Source organism: Crinia signifera, chromosome 1, assembly GCF_055691185.1.
Source record: "Crinia signifera chromosome 1, ASM5569118v1, whole genome shotgun sequence".
NCBI classification, from domain to species: Eukaryota; Metazoa; Chordata; class Amphibia; order Anura; family Myobatrachidae; genus Crinia; species Crinia signifera.
In genome coordinates, this window is record NC_139217.1 from 274047711 (window position 1) to 274072830 (window position 25120).

General features: G+C 43.5%; 1 protein-coding gene across 4 annotated transcripts in view; it reads right to left on the reverse strand.

Moving 5' to 3' along the window:
- The window catches only part of SVEP1 (sushi, von Willebrand factor type A, EGF and pentraxin domain containing 1), a 323106-nt gene that overhangs the window by 258241 nt on the left and 39745 nt on the right, over window positions 1-25120 (reverse strand). For all 4 annotated transcript variants that reach the window (XM_083183977.1, XM_083183959.1, XM_083183968.1 and 1 more), the window contains exons 2-3: window positions 7623-7878; window positions 4857-5033 (exon numbers count right to left, since the gene is read on the reverse strand). In XM_083183977.1, the coding sequence (XP_083040103.1) occupies window positions 4857-5033; window positions 7623-7878 (433 nt within the window). The remainder of the gene's footprint in view (window positions 1-4856; window positions 5034-7622; window positions 7879-25120) is intronic.

Genomic DNA, 25120 nt, shown 5'->3' on the forward strand with positions numbered 1-25120 from the left:
TGTCGCAGCATGTTCATAATGCCTGCTGCCCACTCAGGCTCCTAGGAGTCTGATTGCGGGGTCCCACTGAGGTGGGGTGAAGCCCCTCAGATGGGGCGGACGCACATTGTCCACATTGCTCTGTGAAGTGGACCTAGGCATAAATTTAGAGCCGCAATGACCCAGGTTATTTTGCACACCATTGCTGGAGAATAAAAACCTTTTTTACAACACACAACCATCACAGTGAAATATATATATATCAGTGAGCAGTGTATAGAAGCTATATATGTGTGAGCTCTATCACTGGATGTGTGTAGCTTTAACAAGCCTTTGGGGGAGCGCTCAGAATACACTGAGGAGACCAGAATACCCTGAAGCCTTAAACACCGGTGTAGGAGCTGGCTACAGTATATATGCACACACAGCTATGTGAAATACAAGGGTGCACTGTGTGACACCCAATGAGCGATTTAGCGCTAAAACCCTTGCTTTTTTTTTTTTTTTTTTTTGCCGCAAAATCCCTATTCTCACCCCCTCACTGCTGAGGGGAGTCTAGAGACCGTTAAAGGCTCCTAGGGAGATGCAGGAAGCAGTGGTGGCGCGCACAGAGGCTCTGGTCCCGCTCCGCTGAAGCCCTGCCTATGGGCTTTTTCTAATATTTATACTGGCGCTGGCTGTTAGTATCGCCCTTGTAGTGGGACCTGCCCTGGTGGTCCAGGGACTATCACCTAGCATTCAGTTGAAAGATATTTTCTTTACAACAGTGTCCTCTAAATAAGCCTGCTCCGGAAACAACGTGTTGTTTCCTCTGTGAAACAAAATATGGTTCACCCTCCTGCATTAATGGTGGAGGGAGATCCACGACCTCTCCTATAGACATAATGAGAGGTTCTGGGCCACGCAGGGAAGACTGAGAATCCTGTAATGGCTCCTTGTCCCCACCATTGTCCTGTGAATACGTATAGACTCCGCAACATGGCAGCCTTTGCGCACTTGCGTGATTTGCCCAGGGTGGAGGTAATGTTATCCACCCATGCTGACAGGACTGATAAATCCTGCAGCACGTGCTTAGCTTTCACAGTGTTTGCAGCCAGCTGTGAGGACACAGATTGCAACATTGTTTTAATACCAGAGGCCCAGGCAGTCTCTGAATGCAGTGTCCCATTAACCTGTTGTGGTCGCTCAGTGTAGCACACCACGCATGCGGAGATGTGGGAACATGCTTTGCTCACAAGTAATTTGTGAAGTGGCCCAGGTACAAACGTTGTCACAGGTTACTCAGAGGTTATCTTTCTCACCATGCTGGAGACTGTAACCTTCCCACAAACACACAGAATACACAGTGAAATACAGATATAAATCAGTGTGAAGTGCATTGAAACTATGTGTGAGCTTCTAACACTGTGTGTATAGCTTTTACAAGCATGTGGGGGAGTACTCAGACCCTGAGGGGACCAGTTCTTAACCTTAACTCCCTGAGGAGTTGGTTTACAAGCACATATACCTTCAAGTAATATGCATACAGTATTATAATACACAATAAACTGTTATTAAGCGCTGAAATCACTTTGCTGTTTTGCTGCAGTGTGCAGCATGGAGAAGCAGGTAGTGAAACACTCTGCTGTCCTGTAGATAACTCCCTTCACTACCTCATGGCTGAGGAGTGTTCATTTGACAGTAATTGCGCAGCAGGGAGAATCAGGGAGCAGTGAAACACTTTGCTGTTCTGCAGATAACTCCCTTCACTACCTCATTGCCTGAGGAGTGTTCATTATACAGTAATGGCGCAGCAGGGAGAAGCAGGAGGCAGTGTTGGCGCCCACAGAGCTATCTGGTCCCGCTCTGAGCAAAGCCCCGCCCCTTGTAATGGCGCCAGGGCTATACTAATATTTATACTGGCGCCTGGGAACCTTTCATAAGGGTTTACCCACATAGCGGTATATGCCCTGGTGGTCCAGTGGCAATGCCTGGCATCCAGTGTGTCGGCGTGGCTGCAGTGTAAAACATCTGCGCGCGATCCCTGTGCAGGGCCACCGCGCTGCCATCACCATTATGCCGCACATAAAACCGGCGTACCCCACTGAGGGGACCCGGTTATTACTCACCACCGACGTTTTCAGGCTGAGCCAGGGGTATGCGGCAGCTGGGGGTGTGCTCGCTGCAGCGCAATGCCCGCGGTAACAGCACCCTCTCAGGTCGGTGGACCTGCAGCAGGGATCAGCTCGGTTCCTTGAAAGGCCTGCAGCAGTCCCTTCCCCCGGCTTCCCTCGTCGCAGGGAAGCTGTTAAGCCCAAACAGCAACCCGAAAATAACAAACTAAAAGAAATTGAAGAAAAACTCTCTGGAGCTCCAGGAGTGTGCATCCTCTCCTGAGGGCACATTTTCTAAAACTGGCTAGTAGGGGGATGTAGAGGGGAGGAGCCAGCACACCCTGGTTGAAGAAAATGTTATGTGCCTGTCTCCTGTCGGATACCCTCTAATCCCCAAGGTTATAAGACCTCAGTACCCCATCCTGAATGAAAGTGAAAAAAACAGCCAATCAGCTCATAACTGTCATTTCTCAACCCCAGTCTGTAACATGGCAGTTATGAGCTGATTGGCTGGTTGTTTATTACTCTCCATTCTAACACTTTTTGAAGCTTGGTACATCTGGCCCTTAATGATTGGCTGAAGACAGAAAGAATTGCTGACAACAACCATGAAAGAGAGTTGTCTGGGGACATGCATAATAAAGGGAGAGAACAAGAGTGGGAATGACCTTACTTATATGAATATGATAATTGCCACCTAACTTGCCATGTGAACATGAATCAATGATTGCATTTGCTATGGTCTATGTGCTGGAAGAGAGCTGCAGTGTGTTTCAGTGTATCATTTCTGCAATACTGTATACTGTAACGTTCATAAAATTTCCCTAACAGTGACAGGGTACAACTGGTGAGCTGGAAAGGAAGGATGGCAGGGAGATGAGCACTAAAAGGGTGAGAAGAGCTGATAGTGTAAAATGCTCCTGTTCTGCAAAGCCTGACACATGAAGCAGTGCAGGCTTGTAGACTGATGGGTGGGGTAGTGAGTCCCAGAGAAGGGAAATAGTGTGAAAGAAATCTTGGATACATAAGTGCTGGGATGTATTTAATGAGTCAATCAGAGTAAGAGCAGAGAGAGTGATAGGGAGTGTGGACAAAGATGAGGTCAGAAATGTTGGAAGAGGAGTGATGAACCTGTCATGTCAAATTATTATAAATACTGTAGCACTTAGACACACTACATAACAGAGACATACACCAGATACTTTGTTTTATACTGTTTTATCATTTATAAGGACACAATGTTTCTAACAATTGACTTATTTCCTATTCCTTAGTTCATAAAGCAATAACAGATCTCACAACTTTTAAAATGCCGGCGTCATAACTCCTTTGTGCGGCTTGCACGTTCACTCCCCAAAAAATGTGCAGCTTCACAGCATTGATGCATTTGCGATCTCGCCCCCCCCCCCCCCCCCCCTCCCCCTGGTTTTTCAACAACAAGCTGCTGGCCGTGCCCCATGATTCCTAAATGCCCCTCACCCCTTCACCACGGGACACTGCTGCATGGGATGTAGAACAACAATTGGGACAGTTGGATGGTATGTAATAATGGGGTAGATGCTGCACTTAATGCTGGGTAACTGGGGGTATAACATTTTCCAAATATATTACTAGCGCACCTAACGTGCGCTAGAGACAGCCCGACAATTAATGCTTGGCGCGGCTGTTCCCTTCAATCCCCCCAGCAATTAGCGGCAGGGGTGATGTATTAACTTTCTCCTAGGCATACATTGGCTGTAAAGATGCCCTGGCTGCTTTGCCAGTCCAGGGAGAGCCTTGTCCTATTCCCACTGCATGGACAATGCTAGCCCCACTACTGGCTCTGGGCTGTGCCTGAGATCTCATGGTAATAGTGAGGCAGAGACAGTGCGTCAGTCTGAATTGCTGTGCTGTCTCCAGGAGGGGAACATCCGAGGAGAGGAGAGTTTGCGCTCCCCCACTTCGGCGCACAAGATCTTGCCGGTGTCCCTTCCTGCTTTGCCTCGTAATATCTTAAAAATTTTTTATCCAGTTTGTTAATTCCACCGTAACAATGTAAAAATAGAGCAAATGATCAACAGTGGATTTTAAAGACAACCTTAATGGCACTGAAAAACAATAGGGCATATGCAGTTGTGGGCTCATTCTTTAAAATACGTTCATCCCACAGCCACAGTGTTCATGAGAGAAATCATGAGCCACAGTGATTTCTATAGAATCACCACATCTTTGTACTCGCAACTCCAGAGCAAGTCTGATTTTTACACCCCCGCCCTTATATTTACAAGACATTGGTATCTCTGACACACTAAATATTGGTTCTTTTTTATTTTCTTTTTTAATTTGCCGGCTATTCCGATTAAACATGTGAGGATAGATTTATTTAAGATTCTAAAAGTGAAAAGTGGGGATGGTGCCCATAACAACCAATCAGATTCTGGCTCACATGTTCTAGGATGCAATTGAGAGAAAATAGGTAGAGTCTGATTGGATGCTATGTGCAACATCCCCCTTTCTTTACTTTTAGAAATTTTAGTAAATTTACCCCTCGTGTGAGGTTTATTTTTGAGCATCTCACAGAAAAAAAGCATAAAACCTTCCTCTAGAAGGGAAATTAGATTGTCCATCTAATAAAAAAATGTCATAAGAAAAGGTACAATAACTGTTGCCAATGCCTATTTACACAATTATTTGAGTGCATCTTAATACATTTGTGTCTTCCCAGTTGCATTTTCTAAAATAAATATAAATAGTCAAACACACTGTTTATTCAGCTTTCACATAGCAGCAAGCAGTGGTCCTTACCTGTACATTCATACTGCAGCCCTTTGCCATAGTAACCTTTCTCACAGATGCATTCATACTGGCCGGTGTGGGTACCACACTTGCAACTTGCCATGACATCACAGCAGTCTTTCCCGGCCTCACAGAGATAAGAGCAATGAGAAATGTCCTCCTGAATGTAACTCCCTGAGGGTAGATCTGTGAAAATAAGAGTACAAAAGCAACAATTTTAATATGTCCTTTTCACAGTTCAGCATAATTAGATTTGGAGATCTCTGATCAGCCACCTTCTATCTTCGGTTCTCTACTGAGCAATGTACAGTACAGTATATGAAAGAGAATTATATAAAAGACATAAATTTAATTTAGTATCAGACAAAGATAATGGAATAATATTCAATTTCATCTGAAAGTATTATGAAGACCGAAAAATTCTGTGTGATTGTAATATAGTAGCTGCTTTCCTTCTTCTATCCTGCAGCTCGGTACCGCCCTCCAGTGGCCGGCGCCCTAGGCAAATGCCTGAAGCTGCCTAGTGATGGCACTGGCCCTGGATATAAGTAATTTTAAAAGATTCCTCTCAAATGTAGCAATACACACCCACGCTTCAAGGTGCCATGTTCACAATCTCTTTTCACAATCTCTCCATATATGGAACTAGGCACGCCCTTTGGGAGGAGCATGACACACCCCCTCAATGGGCCCCCTCAATGTGCAAAATTCTACTACCAGCTATAATCTCCCTGAATCTAGTTTTCGAAAGTAGGCATGTGCATGGGTGCAGGATGCATGGTGCAACCTAGAGGGCTGCACACACACAAACAGGATTGAAGTGTAGTGTAGGGCTTAGCATTTTACTTTTCTCACAATTCTGCTTGGTCGGTGCACTGTATTCACAGCTCAGTCATACTAGTTCCCGCTCCATGGCACAGCTCTGATTAGCATCCTTGTCCTACTGCTATACCACACATATCCCCTAGGGACGCATGGGGTATGCAAATGTGTGCTTTTATCACATTAGCGCAACTGTGTGCTTTTATCACATTAGCGCAACTGTGTGCTTTTATCACATTAGCTGTGTGAGCAATAAATACAGACAAATAAAAACATATGTAGGACAAGGCAGAAGATCACATTGCTCTCCCAGCAGACAGAGGACTGTGGGTACTTCTGTAGTTTCACGGCGCCAGCATGGTGCTACTTCCGGGTTCTACGCTCGCCACGAAATATGGCAAAAAAAGTAACTTAACTCCATGCCAACATGGATAGTTCATACCCCCAATATCCATGTTGGCATGGAGTTGATTTTAAATAGCGTGGCGAGCGTAGCGAGCCACCGCGCCCGCAGCGTGGGCGAGCGAAGCGAGCCCCGCAAGGGGACTCAGACACACGTGAACTACAGAAGTACCGGACTTGTGTACTCAGCAGCCTTCCCAGACAGACTACAGCCAGCACACAGCAGCCAATCACACAGCAGCGTGTGCTGGCTGCTGAGGAAGAGAAAGGCTGCTGATGACTAATTAGTGGGGAAATTTATCACCTGGCCACCAGTGTATTGGTACTAGGGTAGCCAATCTTGGAATCGGTGGGATCCCAGGATCTGCCCCCAAAATGGATTTCGGGATTAGACTGCGCATGTGCAGTCTAAAGCCAGGCAGCGCCTGAGCACCCGCTCAGACGCTGCCCGGCTGTTCCCGACCCCTGTGTGCGGCCGCACCTCCACCACCGGAACCCTCCACCTCCAAATCCGCTCTCCTGTTGGCACTCAACACCCACCGACTCCCTCCCGAGGACCGCTCCTGACTGCCTCCTCCTCAAGGCTCAGCCTCAATGATGCCACCTGCCCCGCTCCCCTAAGTAAGTAAAGGTGGGTCAGGGGCGTTCTTCTTTTAGGGAGTCCCGGGATTAAGCATTTTTCAATCCCGAGTAATTACATTACTGCCAAGTTTATGACAAATTGAGCTCATAAACATCCAACTGATAACAATATGTCAGCATTTGCTGTGTATTGTGTGACAAATAGTTAAGTGCAGAAACTTATGCATGTTCCATCTGTCCTGGCTCAAGTCCATTATCTCAGAGCCCACCCTCTGCTGGCTATAAAAGCAGTAATGATCAGGAAGAATAAGGGCGGTATGCCATCCACAGCCCCTTACCGCCACCCTCCGCTGGCTACCACAGCGATAATACTCGCATATGCTCTAACATATGCTTTTAGTATTGCAAAGGGCAGCTCTTGAGGTGGGAGGTTGGTGCGGGGTGGTGTTGAATGCATTATGAATCCCATAGGCAAAAGCTGGCAATTCCCCCAGCAGCAAAAACCCAGCATATTGGTTTTCCTGCATACCAAAATGTGGTAAAAACCCCCATAACTGTGTTTTTACCGTATTTTTCCTCTAGTACATCCCGCCCTTAGACAGTTAACAAAAAGAAGGTATAATAGCAAAGGCATCACACAAACAACAAGATTTAAGAGGTGCTGTGGAGTCAGGGTTACTGATTGTAAGAAGAATTCTTATACCCCAAGGTTCCCTGTTCCATCAACTCATGTAGAGCTTTCTAAACAATAAAACTTAAGGTTTGGTATTGTATACAGAAGACTAAAACCAGTATGATCTCAAATAATATAAAAATCTATTTAAATTAAAAAAATTGCATCTATGAAGACAGCTACCATGCAGAACCATTCATTTAGTAGAGTGATGCTTGTTGGTAAGTGAAAGGGCGCAAAAACAGGCCAAATAATTTTTTTTCAGTAGATTATAACAGTATTCTGAAACACAATACCTTCATGTAGTGCTCGCCGTGCTAGTGCTTCAAACTCTTCAAAGCTATGTAGCAGGTAGCAGTGTTCGTCCTTTGGCTGTGATGCCATGTCATGCAGCTCACGGATGTTGCCCTGCCATATCCCAACTGTAAAGATCTCCACTCCAAGGTCTCGTAGACTCGCTGCAACAGGTCTTGGGTCACCACCGTTTGAATAGCCATCCGTGATGAGAAAAATGACCTTTGTGGAATCACCACGTGAGTGCTTGAGTATTTGCTAGAAAGGAGAAAAAGGCAAAAATTAAAAAAATCAATGAAAACTAATTTAGAGTAAATGTAGAAAGCTTTGGCAATAGTTTAACTGTTTAACTAACACACAAAAATAAATAAAAATGTGCATACACACACACACATATATATATATATATATATATATACAAACAAAGAATGAGAAGGGGCGCCCAATAGCGTAGTATCCTGTGGGGTCACTGACAAAGTCCTTGACGAAAACGCGTAGGGGCGTGGCCTGACTGACGCTCTTTCCAAGCAGGAGACGCCAGCAGCAAGCAGCCGCCGAGCAGCCGGCCGGTGATACAAACTACAAGCGCCGCTAGCCGGGGATCTCTCAACGTGGTGTCCGTGAGTGATCAGCTGTGTATGCAGCTAGCGTTCCTGACATTTGCCATTGTGGCTAATTATTAATACACCATGTGGTTTTAAAGTCCACCACTGAGGACTTTTATGGTACGAGCAATGTACTAGTGATCATGTTCACTTTTTATTAAATAAACTTTTATGTGTTTTGACATTACTACGCTATTAGGCGCCCCTTCTCAGTCTTTGTTTGTAGATTGCTTTGGCGGTGTCTCTTGGGACAGAGACAGAAGAAGGGTGCTGCAGTTCCCAAACCTTGTTGGAAAACAAGCGTAAACTTTAAGAGGATTGTGGACTTCCTAAAGTAGTTTGAATAATTTTTAAGCAGGTGTCAGTGCACCAATTCCCAAAAAAAAGACCTTTCTGTATATATATATATATATTATTTTGGACGTAAAGAAAGGCAGCTACACTCTGGGTCTTACGGTTTCATTTAATCTGTACTGGGGGTGTCACATCACATAGCAAACCAATGTTCTGAGGCCCATAGTCTTTGTCAAGATGTGAAGACCTTGCTTTATACCCTTCACACATATAAATCATGACAATAATAAGTGTATATATATATATATATATATATATATATGTACATTGCAATGACAATAATAAGTATATATATATATATATATATATATATATAGATGTACAGCGCACTATTTCTTGAAGTTATAGACACACCAACCCTCCTTGGCAGTATGCAATGGTCACAGTACAGCATTCCATACACACATACAAATACTTAAGATACTTAAGATACTTAATACTACACACAAGCTCCAACATCACAGAACGTGAGGTAATAGTATACCTCCCATCATGTCAGTTGGCCCCACCACATGCCTGCCTAAAACAGGGGCATGGCAGATGCTGGTGGATGCGGCCTCACAGGGATGCCATGCTCTGTGAGCTGCTGGTCATGCCCCCAGCCCCACTTTCTCTCTAAATAGATGCTGTGCGCATGTAACGCTGCATTTCTAATCAGAATAGGGAATGGCAGGGGGTCTATCAACTGCCTCCCCACCGTGGGCCCTGCCAGCCGTGGGTGGGGCGCAGGACAGTCCCCCAAAAAATGAATATCCCGCAAAAATCAGGGCAGTTGGAAGGTATGACATACCTCTCAACAGTCCCGTTTATGGTGGGAGTCCCCCCAGCCTGAAAGAATAGATGCTGTGTGCATGCGCACAGTGTCTACTCAGCATCGCAGCTGGTGTAAAAGGGGGCATGGCCCAGTGACGACGTCATTTGCATGTGTCTCACCCATCATTTGCATATGTTACACCACCTTTTCGGCGTAGCCCGCTTCGCAGGTACTAGAAGTTGGGAGATATGGTATGATAATAGTGTGATCATTTGTGAGTTTAGATAAATTAATGTAAAGAAAGTGAACTTATTACAATTTATAACATTTATAATATTATAACTTATAACATTTATAACATCATTATAATTTATAACATTTTACTAAAACAAAGAAACATGGCAGTATCTCGAGTAAGGGGTGTTGCCCACTGCTCTCTGAAACCTTCTGCATTCCAAGACCCTGAATATGAGCTCTCAGACCAGCTACAGTACTCAGGAATATATTCTTCTGCAATAATGGAGCTAGCACACAGGCAATTAGCTGTGATTATACACATGAGCAAATTTTCCACTGCTTCCAATCATCCTGAAAATCACCATTATAAACATTAAGCAGTTTTTTTAAGGTGATATAAAGATTAGACATGCAAAGAAACCTAGCTAGTTACTTGGCTAAATTCTAAATTGTTTTTGGCTCTGAATAACACAGAGTGTTACAGGAAAATTGCAGATGAGAAATCCTCCACTAACATTTTATTTATTTATTTAACAGTTTCTTATATAGCGCACACATATTCCGCAGCGCTTTACAGAGAATATTTGAACATTTACATCAGTCCCTGCCCCAGTGGAGCTTACAATCTATATTCCCTACCACATGTACACGCACACACAGACATTCTAGGGTTAATTGGCAGCCAATTAACCTACCAGTATATTTTTGGATTATGGGAGGAAACCAGAGTACCCGGATGAAACCCACGCAAATATGGGGAGAATATACAAACTCCACACAGAGCCATGTTGAGAATTTAACCCATGACCTCAGTGCTGTGTAACCATTACACCATCCGCACTGCCCTAACATACATGCTGCTTTCACATCGCAAAACCTGCTTAGACCCTGTATTTAAAAAGTTTCTTAAAACGGGTCAGAGCAAGTTAAACCCCTTTCACATAGCATGTTGTAAATGGTATATTACAGCATCACAGAAACTCAAGGTTGATCTCAGTCGAACCCAAATCGCTGGGCCTTCAATCTGATACCTGGTCCATATGGGATCATTGGATATTGCAGGTAAAACAATTTTTCTTTCATTTCTGAAATGTAATTTCATGGCTGTTCATGTTGTTTGAGGACAGATTTCTCTGGAACCAAACGTCCCAGTTTCACGGGACCAAAATCATTTGAAGCCTACATGTAAATGGGTCAGTTGGTTCCGAAGATATAGCTGGTTGTTTAAAGGGGGGTAGGGGTGGTTTTCTCTCAACCTCACACCAGAAAATGCAGGGACTAGGCTGGTGTAAAAGGGGCCAGTCCGAGAATGTCCCTGCATAATCCTGGGTATTATTTCAAATAGCTGGGACATGCAGTGCTCTGAACACAGCCGGGCAGCCCCCTGCTCTCTGCCTGGCTGATAATGGCTGTCATTTCTGCCCGGTGGCGACTGTCCCCCAGTTACCGCGAGCATGTATTCCCCCGTGGCAATGAGCATGTAATCCCACATGGCAATGAGCATGGAACCCCTGGCAATTAAAATGGAACCCCTGGCAATGAACATGGAACCCTTGGCAATGAACATGTAGGTAAGCAACACTTATGTAGCATAATTTTTAATAGGCATTATGGTGTTTGGCATAATACGTAATGGAGATTATGGTGTGAGGCTTAATATGTAATTGGCATTATGGTGTAAATTATTAATGTGCGCCTTTGGTGCGCAATGCCCCTATTGTGCATTATTGCTCAATCTGTTTGGTATAGTGCAGGCATGTCCAAACTATGGCCCTCCAGCTGTGAAACTACAAGTCCCATCATGCATTGCCACAGTTTTGCAATTAGGGAATGCTAAAACTATGTCAAGGCATGCTGGGATGTGTAGTTTCACAACAGCTGGAGGGCCACTGTTTGGACATGCCTGGTATAGTGTGTATTTTGGCTCAATCCATGTGGCAAAATGTGATTTTGCCTTAATCTGTGTGGCATAACGTGAATTTTGACTCAATCCGTGTGCCATAGTGTGAATTTTTGCTCAATCGGTGTGAATTTTGTCTCATTCCATGTGGCATAATGTGTAAGAAGCAAGTACAGTATAAGGGTTTACTATTGTGTTGCATGATTTGTATAAGGGGTATATGGTGTGGTAAACTTAGGTTACCCCTTTTATGTGCTGACATATTGTCTACCAAGTTTCGGCTTTCAGTATTTTTTTTATGACTGGAGTGCCGCCTAACCCCGCAAGTATTTTAGGACATCGGCGTCCTGCGGGTGCACCTTTGGAGTGCACCCGCCAATATATCTCCCTGCATTTTTCTTATGCCAGCCCCCTGCCTTTTCCAGGCATATTTAATTAGTTAGTAACAAGACATTGGTTCCTCCAGCACACTGAATAGTAATAGTAACCAATCTTGAACACTACATGATAATAGAATTCAGGGATATTGGTTACAAATACCTGCGCAGGTGTATGACATGCCCCCAAGCCGCGTCAAGGCTTCTCTGTATATTGGGGGTCCCTAGCGCTATCTGTATGTATATATAATTAGTTGAAAGTATTTACATAAATAGAGACACACCCATGAGCAGACCACCCAAACAGAACACTGGTCACGCCACCCACATATTAGGTGCTGGCCGCAACCCCTATTATTGCGCATAATAGGCCCTTGATCATTTTCAGCTCCAGGCCCATTTATACCTTATACCACTAACCATGATTGAAAGAAAAGTTTGTGAGTTATCATTCATATTCTCTGACAAACAGCCAGAAAATCACAAATTCTGCTAGGGTATGTAAACTTATGAGCACAACTGGATATATCTTTTTATTAGCGCATACATTTTACAATATTTTTTAAACTGGTATACTACTCATGGTGCATTAGTCCATATTGGTACATGTAACTGTAAATACAACTAAATATTAACAAATTCTTCTTACAAACCCTAATAAATGTTCAGATTTTTTTTTTGCAATTTTGCTGTTGAGATCGTTCAAGTATCACATTGCCAATAATAATATTTTATCATGTTGCAATTCAGTATGTCTTATATCCAGTATAGAACACAGAGATCCCAAAGACAGTAGTTGTTCCAATTACTCAACACATCTACTGATAACTTAATATGTATAGAACAGAGAAGTTAAATGAGGTTGTGCAATATTCTTGTGCTCACTTCATTTTATTATTTTGTTAGACCACCCAGTTTATGAGAAAAATTAACAAGCCAAAAAAATGAGTCATGTCTGAATACAGTTTAGTTTGGTTTGTTATATTTAAACAAACAAAACAAATAGATACAGGTATGGGATTTTTTATCTAGAGTGCTGAGAAATTGGGGTCCGGGTAGGAGTTTCATTACTTTTGGTCACTTTGTTTAAAATCTACTAAAACATTCATTGTTGTTTTAAAAAAATTTGGGTGTCTATGACATAGGTCGACTGGACATAGACACCATATAAGTGTACAGCTGCACTGGGCACACTAATATAATCTAACTCTATGCGTACTTGGATTTTGAAGAAGAAGTCAGTTAAAAAAAAAAAAAACATGAAAAACTCATATCTAATTTTTGACCTGTCAACATTTTAAATGACGGTATTTTGACCGTGTCAGCATTTTTGACCATGTTGGCATAATGAAAGCTGGTATTTTGCACATGTCAGTATTTTGAAACCCCCCTCCCCCACGTGGACAATAGGGAAAGCATCCCAAGTACCTTGTTCATATCCCATTTTCAATAGATCTCCCATCTTCCTAAAATTTACCCCAGAGTATTTGGCCAGTTACCATCTTAACTTGCACCAGTGAAGAAAATTACTTGGAACATAACTCCATTATGCTAATCACTCCCATTCACTATTACAGGACTTCCATTGGGCTGCTCCCACCCTATGGAATGCCCTTCCACCCACAATAAGCCTCCAAACGTTCAAGTTTTCCGTTCGAATCTTCAGGCAAACCTATAAAATTTAGGTACTACCCACATAACCCTCTGAGGCACGTATGTATTATATAGATTCCCTTCTGGACCTGCAACTTGGTGGGACTGCTATGCTAGTACTGGTGCCTGTCCTTGTGTTTCCCTCCTATGTCCCTATAGATTGTAAGCTTGCAGCAGGGCCCTCTAACCTCCAAGTCTGTCTGTCATTATCCAGTTTGTTTTATCACTGTCTACAATTGTAAAGTGCAACGGAATCTGCTGCGCTATATAAGAAACTGTAAATAAATAAACTATGCCATGAATGTGCGCACCTAAATTAACCAACACAACATAAAGTGGTGCCTGATGGAGTAAATGATTGTTTATTATTTGTTTATTTATGACCAGTTATTTACATAGCAAACAAATATTCTGCCGCACTTTTACAGAGAACAGTTGCTCATTCACATCAGTCCTTGCCCTAGTGGAGCTTACAATCTATATTTCCTACCACATGTCTGCACACATCTTCACACTAAGGTTAGTTTTGTTGGGAGCCAATTAACTTACCAGTATATTGTATATTTTGGGATTGTGGGAGGAAACCGATGTACCCGGAGGAAACCCACACAGGCATGGGGAGAATATACAGTTAGGGCCATAGTGGGAATCAAACCCATGACTTGAGTGCTGTGAGGCAGTATACTAACCATTACACCATCCGTTGCGCTCATACAGCGGGAAGACATATTTCACCATCTGAGCAGAAATGTGTGAAAAGTCCATACAGTACTTAGGAGTTTTAGCCCTAATCAGAACTTTTGTGTGGCTAAACCTGGTACTAATGGGCATGCTGACGCGAGGGGGGGGGGAATTGAATTGCACTAATATATGCCCATTACATTTGGGTGCCCACAAAACAATTGAATATTTACATTTCAATTTAGTCATCTTCTGGAACCAAATCACATAAGCTGGGTACACACCCATCAATATTCACCATATTAACCATGTCGTTAATGATATTGCGTGCATATTGTTCATTGTGTACATTAAATATCGTTAATGATGCACGCGGCCCTCTGTCATCTGTACATATAGCTAAATCTGACATTGTCAGCAACCGCATGTACGAAGAGGGAGGCGGGTCTTGTCTCTGACCGATATTGTGAATGATATTGCTCTGTGTGTATGCCCTATATAGTTCTCCTGCGGCACCGCCAATATAGTTAACTACATCGGCAGCCACGGGAATCGCTCCAGTGTGTACCCAATAATATATGTGACGTGATGTTACCGTGTGTCAAAGTTTTTAGAGTTACTCAATTTATTTCAACCAATTACACATTTGCTTCTGCCAAATTTACTCCCTCCACCCTCTTGCATCATCACTTTTCTCTCTTCCAAAGTCTTGTTTTGGAGTACACTACCTTGATTCTAATTATAAATGTGTCTACTTGGAAAGTGAATATTTTTAATGAAATGATAGGATTCTTATGACTACTTTTAACATGTGCTTTCAAAATAATGTATTTATTTATTGGTTGGATAGTTTCCATGGGGCAAATCAATCACTATGTCTAGGAATTGGTGAAAATAATGTAGCCAGGACATTAAACTGCTCAGTCTCCCATGGGAAGATTGGCACCTTGATATCTCCACTTCCTTACTAATCTCAGCAGTGTACTTTAAAAGCTTCAGATATCAGAAAACAGATGCTGTAAAATCATTCAGTTCACCTCTGGTCCTGAATTCAGTAACATAAAAAAAAGGTTGTATTCAGTACACATTTCCATTTGGGTAGAGCCTAGTTACTTTGATTGTGTGTAATTCACAGAGTGGTTTGCAGCATTGTCTACCTACCGCACAAGAAGCTGCCATAGATGCAAGGGGTGCAACTTGTGGGGCCCCATCTTTACTGTCTAAGTATGTTTTACATACATTTATCACCATCAGTTGGTAAATGGGGGCCCTTACAAACTTTTGCTATGGGGCCTACTGATATCTAGTTACACCCCTGGCCCCTACATTCATGGGGCTCTGCTCAACTTCCTAGTGTGACATACGTTAAGACAGCTCTGCCTTTATTTATTTACTCATAACATACCACCTCATGATGAACACACAGAAATTCCTGAAAATAACCCAATAACAACATCACAACATAATCCATAATAAAAAATCCCAGTATATAAGAAAGGAAAAGGCACACAGGGATGAATAGGCCAAGTACAGGGAGGAGCGTGGGAACATTTTTTGAAAACTCTTTAATATAATTTTTCACCTTTCACACAACACGGAGAGATTTGATTTGACACTGTTTTAAAAAGATGTAAATGTTGCCCTCCAATGTCAATTCAGTCGAAATTAAAAGTTTTAGTCCACTCTTTCAAGCATGTTGACTGCTATATTGGCAAATTTGGCTCGGATATGTTTTTCTGCAAGTCTTCCAGGGTCTGTGGATGATTGCTATAAACCAGATTGAGATAACACCACAGAAAATAATCACAGGGGGCTAAATCAGTGATCCTTTCTGTCCTCTGGACACATTCCCTGTTTTCCTGATCCACCCACAATAAAATTGATTACAGGAACACAGCCTCACAGGGGAATGTCAAAGTGAAGACGAAAGGCATGTTGCAACGCGATGACTGAGCGGCCATTAGAAAGATATGCCTCTACCATAAAAGCGCCCTGCTATTTTGACCAAATCATTATTGCATTTGAAACAGGTGGGGTCACAAATCCCATCCTGCCGCTTCCACTGAGCCCATCCCCACCATTCTGTGACCTTCATTAACGTAGCACCACGCCCATTTAAAAAAAGGAACTTCCCACGCCCCATCCTGTACAAAAGAAAAGTTGAGGGACCCCCTAAAAAGTACAATAATAGAGACGAAGAAAGAGGGCTGCGGAAAGGTAATGATACTGCCTCTGTTTTTCTGCCCTACAGGTAGACGTGTCAGTGCTATGCTGGTTATTGTGAAGCTCATACATCAATAACTTTCCTGTAAGACTATGTCAGAGATGAAAGATTGATTTTGTGTTAATTGGAAAAAAGTGGAAATTAGACTCACACCTTTTACTGCTTCATGAATAGACCCCATTATCTTTTTTTTTATTTTTTAAATGTTGTTTTAATATAATTGCAACAAGCGAAAAAAGTTTTGGAAAAAAAAGCCATGATGATCCCTATGACCAATGGCAGCTCTTACCTGACCGTAGGAGGACGCTGCCACTGGCTACAGTGCTGGGTCTCCCCTACCACCTTCCAGGGTCTCAGGTAACAATACAGTAGACAGGCATACGCGCATATGCGTATGTGCAGCATCAGCGTTGGCATACCACCCAAAATTTCTAAATTTGGATTCGGGACCTGCTGTGCCGAAGGTATGGCCGCCCTGAAGTGGCTAACATGTGGATGGGAGTGGCTTCTTGTAGAGAAGCCACTCCCAGAGCAGAGAAATAGCCCCCCACACACACACACACACATGGGACTTTGCAGGAGGGACAGCGGGACAGTCTCCAAAAAGCTGGACTGTCTCGCTGTAACAGGAACAGTTGGGAGGTATGCAGTGGTACTAACCATGCGCAAAAGCCTGGCTTCTATGGGATGCATTGGCTGCTGCCCATTGAAGTTGGCTTGGGCTGCATGGTAAGGCAGAGAGTGGTTTCCTACAGTAAGCCAGCTCTCTGCCTAATGCTGCTCAGACTAGCACTCCCAGAGGGAGGAAACACCACCCAATGGGACTGCCTTTACTGCAGAAGACTGGCAGTTAGGTCTTCCAATGGGAAGTCACTGCTAGTCACAGTGATGCTAGTACAGTCTCAAAGACTGAATCTGGCTTAGAGATGCCCATCTCGGCTCTTTTCCATAAGTGGCCCAGCTCATGGAAAAGATCTGGTTCTTTGTAACAGCTTACGGCTCACCGGCCAGCTGCTCATTAATTACGTTGATGCACAGCCAACTGACAGCCCTGGCAGGGTCACACTTTCTGGGATCGGGAGTGTAAGTGGAGACTGTAGTGGTGGCCATGGAACAGCTGTGTCTGGCGCTTTCTCCTCTGCTGCCATCGTGAGAGATTGGAAAAGTTCCTGGAGCAAGACAGTTCCTTTCCAATCACTGTCAGTGAAAAAAATCTCACTCCAGGAACAGCCTCTCAATTTTCACGGCTCACTTGGTTCATATAGAAGAACCGACTCACAATTGTGAGCTGCCCATCTCTAATCTTGCTTAACTAAGGCTGAGCAAGGTGGCAGATTCTGATGTAGGCGCTGCAGTCCTGCATTCTATAGGTATAAACCAACGTGTCTATGACTGAACTTCATGAATATTGCTTCATTTAGCCAGGTACAGTACAGAATATTTAGGCAAGCTCTGTTATGCAGCTGTGTGTTGACATGCACTTTCAGTTTCACTTACCAATGTGGACACACACATATCCTATTATTTTGGGGAATAAGTATAGCCGCAAGTTCAACAGGCTGACAGATCTGTTAATCTCTGCTTTGCTAAGTATGCCTGTTTCAGCTTTACATTTGAAATGCTGATAAAGAACATCTGGTGACCCAGAAATCATACTGCAACATCATTTAGTTTGTCATAGCTGAGATTACTTGTTTATCATGATGTAAAATATCTTATGACAAGTAAATGCAGATAAGCACCCAATTCTTTGGGGTTTATTTACTAAGATGGGAGTTCTGTGTGTGTGCCCTGAGTGATTTTCAGCCCAGTAATTTTCCCATTCATCGCTGGGCAAAAATGCCATGTGTATGTACCTTGAATCTCTAAAGCTGTGTATACATGGTGCAATATATTGCTCAGTGTCTCCTTTTCATTAGCGACCAGATATGGTCGCCGATGAAACAGAGACTCTGCTGGGGGAGTCACAGAAGCGATTTATCACCCACAGCACATACAAATCACTGGCAATATGGTCCCTCAGCGACCATATTGCTAGTGATATGTGCTTAAAATCGCCCCATGTGTACACAGCGTTAGACTGAGCTGATCACCTTCCTACAATCCTGCACTATATCACCCCCCACTATCTCATTATCTGTTGATGGCACTACTATTTCCTCTAGCTCTTAAGTGCACAGTCTAATCCTTGATTCCTCCCTCTCCTTCACACCACACATTCAGCACCTCTTTCAAAAACCTGCTGTTTTCATCTCAAAAACATTTCTAGGATCAGACCCTTTCTCATCCAGGATCCTACCAAGACCCTTATCCACTCTCTGGTCATCTCCAGACTGGACTACTGTAATATCCTCCTATGTGGTATCCCTAACAAATGTCTCTCTCCAATCTAGCATCAATGCTGCAGACCGGCTCATCTTATGTGGTATCCCTAACAAATGTCTCTCTCCAATCTAGCATCAATGCTGCAGACCGGCTCATCTTCCTCACCAAATGCAATACTACAAGCCTTTCATTGACTTCCCTTTCAGAATTAAATTCAAGCGTCTCACACTCACTTACAAAGCTCTCACACACTCTTCTCTCCTTTTAAATCTCTGGCCTCATCTCCCTATACACGCCGGCCCATCCTCTTTTCTCTGCTAATGCACCCTGCCTCTCCTTACCTACTGGTTATTCCTGCCTACTCCTACCTCCAAGACTATTCACGTGTTGCTCCCTACCTCTAGAATTCTCTACTTCTTTCCCTCTGACTCTCCACCTCCCTGCAAAACTTCAAATAGGCTCTCAAGATCCACTTCTTTACCAAACATAGCCAAATTTCACCTTACCTCTCTGTTCATGCTCACTGTCTACCCCATCTGTGTCACCCTTGTTTGTCTGCCACTCCATTTAGAATGTAAGCTCTCACAAACAGGGCCCTCTTCCTTCATCGGCTTTGCCTTCTCTTTTATAAACATCTTTGATGGCACAGAATCCTATGGTTTTCTGCCATGTTGATACTTATTCCAGTGTCCTCTGCTGATGCAGATATATTTATGTACCTGTACATGTCTTCTATCAAATTCAATTGTTTTGATTATTTGTTTATGTATTATTTAAATCAGCTCTGCAGATCCTTTGTGGCACCATATAAATAAATATAAAATAAATAATAAGAAATATTTAGGCTTGCTACACATTAGAAGAACTTTTAAAAGATGGGCTTATTCCGATGGGTTCTGAATGACAAATCATGGAAATCATCCAGTGTGTACACTCTATTACGGTGCTGATGTGCATTCCCTCTGTTGCTTACACTGATTTTTTTGAACATGCAGGAAGATGTGTATGCATTGTCAAAGACAACATACTGGATGTGGCTGCTGACCATATCTATTGCAAGACTGCACAGTGTGTGCATGCACTTTGATGTTTGTCCGGGACTTAAAGGAAAGTCGTTAATATCGTTGCATCCTTTGCAAATTGTCTAATGTGTACCCAGCTTTAGCATTGTAATTACCAGCGAGATTGTATTATCACCCAAGACACTACTAATGGAAAAATAAGTTTCAGGTAAAAAGACTGCCACAATTAATATCTCTAAATGTTGATAATTTTGCATTAATAAAAATACATTCATATATTTTGGAAAAGAGACAACTATATGTGACAACTCTGAAAAACGTTTCAACATATCAGCAAATGGCTTAAATGATATGTTTGTCATAAAAAATAAAAAAAAAAGGGGGAGGGCTATTTTCAAGCATTTAAAAAACAAAATAATGTAAAAAGTTGTTGTCTCTTTAGTATAGTATAAATTGTTTTTATTATATGATTTAATGGCTAACTATCCTGCCATACAGCTCTGAGGTCATGGGGTTTATACCCACCATGGCCCTAACTGTGTGGAGTTTGTATATTCTCCCTGTGCTTGTGTAGGTTTCCTTTGCGTACTGCACTTTCCTCCATTGTCCAAACTTCATAATTACTTAGGAATGTGTATATGTGTACATGGGGTAGGGAATATATACCTATTTGTAACTGCTTAAATCAGGCATGTCCAAAGTCAGGCCCGGGGGCCAATTGCGGCCCGTGCTGTTATTTCAAGAGGCCCGCAGCCTCCAGCTGGAAGCGGGCAGAGCATCAGATGTGGGAAGCACAGCGCAGGACATTAAAGGTGGGGCCCCGGCGAGCGAGCATTTACCTTGCTGTCTGCTGCAGTGAGGAGGTGCCGGCCACCACAGTCAGATGTGTTTGGCGTCCTACCCCTGCTGCTGCAATCGTGACAGTGACAGCAGTGTTTAGGGAGTGGGGCAGCAAGGGGGAAGCTTGGTCCCGTAACATGCAGAGCGGAGGAGGGCAGCAGCTGGAGCCCAAGCATCTCCTGTCCTTGCAGTTCCTGCTTTGCCTCTCCTTCCTCTGGCTCACACAAGAGGCTGGGAAACATACAGAGAAGGGAGGGGGCAGGCAGGGGGACATACATTGAAGGAGGGTCAGTCTGGGGTACATACAGTGAATGGAGGCAATGATGGCCATTCAGAGAAGGGGGAGCAGGGGCAGGCTGGGGGACATACAGTGAATGGGGGCAGAATGGGGTACATAGTAAATAGGAGTCATACAGTGAAGGATGGTCAGGCTTGAGGACATACAATGAATGGAGGCACCGATGGACATTAAGAGAAGGTGGGCAGGCTGGGGGACAGACTGAATGGGTGCAGAGTGGGGGACATACAGTGAATGGGGGACATACAGTGAAGGAGGGGAAGGCTGGGGGAAATACAGTGAAGGAGCAGGCTGGGGGACATTGAGTGAATGGGGGCAGAGTGGGGGACCATTCTGATGTGATTAATGATTCAAAGAATGTCAGGCTGAATGGTCGGCCCACACACATTTACACTTCACCAAATCTGGCCCTTGTCGCCAAAAAGTTTGGACACCCCTGGCTTAAATGTACTAGATATTGGAGAAAGATCAAGTGGAGAAAGAACCAACTAGCTCCATCATTTTTAACTACCTGTAGCATGGCAGTTAGAAGCTGATTGGCTATTCTTAATCTCTCTCCAATTTATCACTCGACAAGGATTGTAAAGGGGGTATTCAATCCTGCCCGCTATTTCCGCTGGCATTGAAGGTGGATACTGACAAAACAGATCCGACTTTAACCGTTTGCAGTCCAAATTTGTTTTTAATTCAAAAAGTCTGGTTTAAATGTTTAAATTAATTGTAATTTTATGCTGTTTTTAATTCACCAATGGTCTACATTGAACGTTGAACGATGTTAATGTGCTTATTTTAAAATGGCTCACCACTGGATCTGCTACTAGCACTAGGGCTGTTGAGCCTATCTAGACATTGGACCTGAAAGGGCTAAAACAAGTCGGATCTGTTTTATCGGAAACGGCTGCATATTGTCGAATTCCCATCCATTTTTCGACAATCCACAGCTCTTTTTACCGACACGCCTACTTTTCGCCACTCAACAGGTGGAACATTTAATTCCACATGTTGAGTATCAGTCAAGCGGAGTGAAAACGGTTCAGGATTCCAACTGTCGGGATAGTCGGAATCCCAGATTAAATACCGCCCTAAATGAGATTAGGGTAAAAAAATAGAAATAATGGGTCCTACATTTAGTCTAGATAAAGCACCAAATATACTTAAGCTTTTGACCTTATTTTTTCTTATTTACAGTTTCGGTACTTGTTTCTTATCACAGCCACAATCGCGGGCATCGTGTGCCTTAACTTTAAGGCAGACGATGCGACGCGATGCCCACGATTTCCCCATAGGCTTCAATGTTAAAATATTTAACATTGAAGCCTATGCGATGGACCCGATTTGTCATGTGCCTTAACTTTAAGGCACACGATGCAACGCGATGCCCACGATTTCCCCATAGGCTTCAATGTTAAAATATTTAACATTGAAGTCTATGCGTTGGACCCGATTTGTGCATAGGCTTCAATGTTAAATAATTTTAACATTGAAACTGAGTCCATTTAACATAGTAAAAAATGGGAAAAGGCCGAATAAGGGCCATTTCTCATTGGCTATGGCCCCGTCATGTGTGTAAAAAATAATGGCCCCCCATTGTGGCCGCCACCCCCACGATTAACGCGAACCCGAAGCGTGGCGAGCGCAGCGAGCCCGCGAGGGGCGGCGGTGCGTGTCCTCCGACCTTTTCATTCCCCTACTATCCACGTTGGCGTGGAGTTGAGAATAGATTAGTGTGGCGAGCGCAGCGAGCCACCGAGCCCGAAGCGTGGCGAGCGCAGCGAGCCCCGCGTGGGGACGCTGATACCTGTGAAGCCCGCGAGGGGACGCAGGGATCTGTGAAGGTATCAGCGTCCCCTCACGGGGCTCGCTGCGCTCGCCACGCATCGGGCTCGCTGCGCTCGCCACGCATCGGGCTCGCGGGCTCGCTGCGCTCGCCACGCTTCGGGTTCGCGTCAATCGTGGGGGTGGCGGCCACAATGGGGGGCCATTATTTTTTACACACATGACGGGGCCATACCCAATGAGAAATGGCCCATATTGGCCCTTTTACCATTTTTTACTATGTTAAATGGACTCAGTTTCAATGTTAAAAAAATTTAACATTGAAGCCTATGGACACGATGGACCCGATTTCTCCATAGGCTTCAATGTTAAAATAATTTAACATTGAAGCCTATGGACACGATGCACCCGATTTCTCCGTAGGCTTCAATGTTAAATTATTTTAACATTGAAGCCTATGGAGAAATCGGGTACATCGCGTCGGTCGCGTTGTGTGCGTTTTGGTATGCACCCGACGCGACCGACACGATTTTTTCCGACACGACCACCACGATAGAAATCGTGGTGGCCGTGCTAGGAAACAAGTACGACAGTTTCTTATATAGCGCTTTACAATTGGACCTTATGAAAATTGTTCAATGGATGCACATTCAATTGATTGTTTGGAGCGATTACATGTGGGCTTTAAATCTATTATCACTTGAAAGGAATGTACCGTAACATTTGGGAACTCTAGAAGCACCTACAATAAAGACTTGCCATGTAATGATAACATAAATATGTCATGTTCCCTTCATGAGACACTTATCAGGAACATGCAGTGACCCTTGTTGTATTTTGTCACCATGAAGTGATACTGGTTATTTGCACAGTGATCTGTTGCATAACATATTTGAAGGTTTAAATATTAAAAGAAATTACATATTCAAATTGGACTTAACAGGTAAAATGTATTTTATCATGGCAACCTTTCCAATTGTGTTTCTGAAATAAAGTTTTTTTTCTTTTTTTCTTTATTGCTTTGCAGTTACACCATAAACCACGTGGGTTGTATGTGCGGAAATTTTCCGGGCTCAGCAGCAATTTAATGGGCAGTCACTTATTGGCTGAGACCTCTCTCAGCCAATCACTGATTGGCTGTGAGAGGTCTCAGCCAATTAGTGGCTTTCTATTCATTTGTATGGGCTATTTTTTTTAAGTGCTCCCTCTGCCTGGCTCCCGATTCACTGCTTGATTCCTCCAAATTGGGTGAAATCGTGCCCAAATCGCATAGTGTTTGGGGGTATTTAACGGAGCAAATCCCCGGATCTGACCTGGCTTGGAAAAGTGTTCCAAATACCGGGTCGGATCTGGGATTTTGGTGTAAAAGAGTAAATTAAAAGTAAAAGTAAATTAACAGAAACAGGCACTATTAAAAAAGGAGAAAGGGAAATAAATATGTAAGGGAATATTACAAAAGCGGGAAAGGAAAGTACAGTAACAGACAGAAGAAAGGCATGAAAACAAGGAACATTTACCAAAGGTTCTAAAAATGAAAAGGTAATGTTGGCCATAGCAATCAATCAGATTCTCTCTATAGTTTCTCTATTGCTTCCTTGAAAATGATTGACAGGGGGTGACATTTAATGGGATGCGATTTTTGGCGAAATTTTCTCCAAAAACGTCAGTTTTCACACTTTTTCCCGAAAATGGCATACTTAATGAGATGCAAATTGCGGCAAAAATCGCAATTTTTTTTCCGCAAAATCGCACATTTTGAAGTGCCGATTTTTAGTAACTAGCATCCAGATGTTTTCCCATTATAAAGTATACAAATCGCAAATTTAATGAGATGCGAATTCGGGAAAATGTGTCTAAAAATTGTCACACATGCAGACCAGGTTCTGACAGGCGAATGTGACAGAACCATGCACAGATCATTGAGATCTGTGCATGGTTCTGTCTTAAAAAATGTGTAAACATTTTTTTTACAAAAAAATGGCGTGGGGTCCCCCCTCCTGAGCATAACCAGCCCCGGGCTCATTGAGCCGGACCTGGTTCCAAAAATACAGGGGACAAAAAGCATAGGGGTCCCCCGTATTTCTGAAACCAGCCCCGGACTCTTGGATCGGTCCTGGTTCCAAAAACACGGGGAACGCTGTCAGTGCTGGGAGACCTGGCTGTGGAGGAGAGAATCAGCGCTGGACCCTGGTTCTGTAAGTATGTTGGTGTAAAAGTGAGGTGTGTGTTTATGTGTTTTTTATTTGAACTTTCTTTTCACAGGTGGACTACAAGTCCCAGCAAACCCATTAGTGCCCCGCATGCTGTTACTTGTGGTTCAACTGTATAAAGCAATGTTATGTATGAATGATTTAACCCTATCAGGCTGGCGTCTAGAGCCCATGGACGACGGTGGCAGCCCTGGGCTTCAGCCTGGGGGGACCTCTTTATTAGGGGGGTCCCCACTCCCTCAGG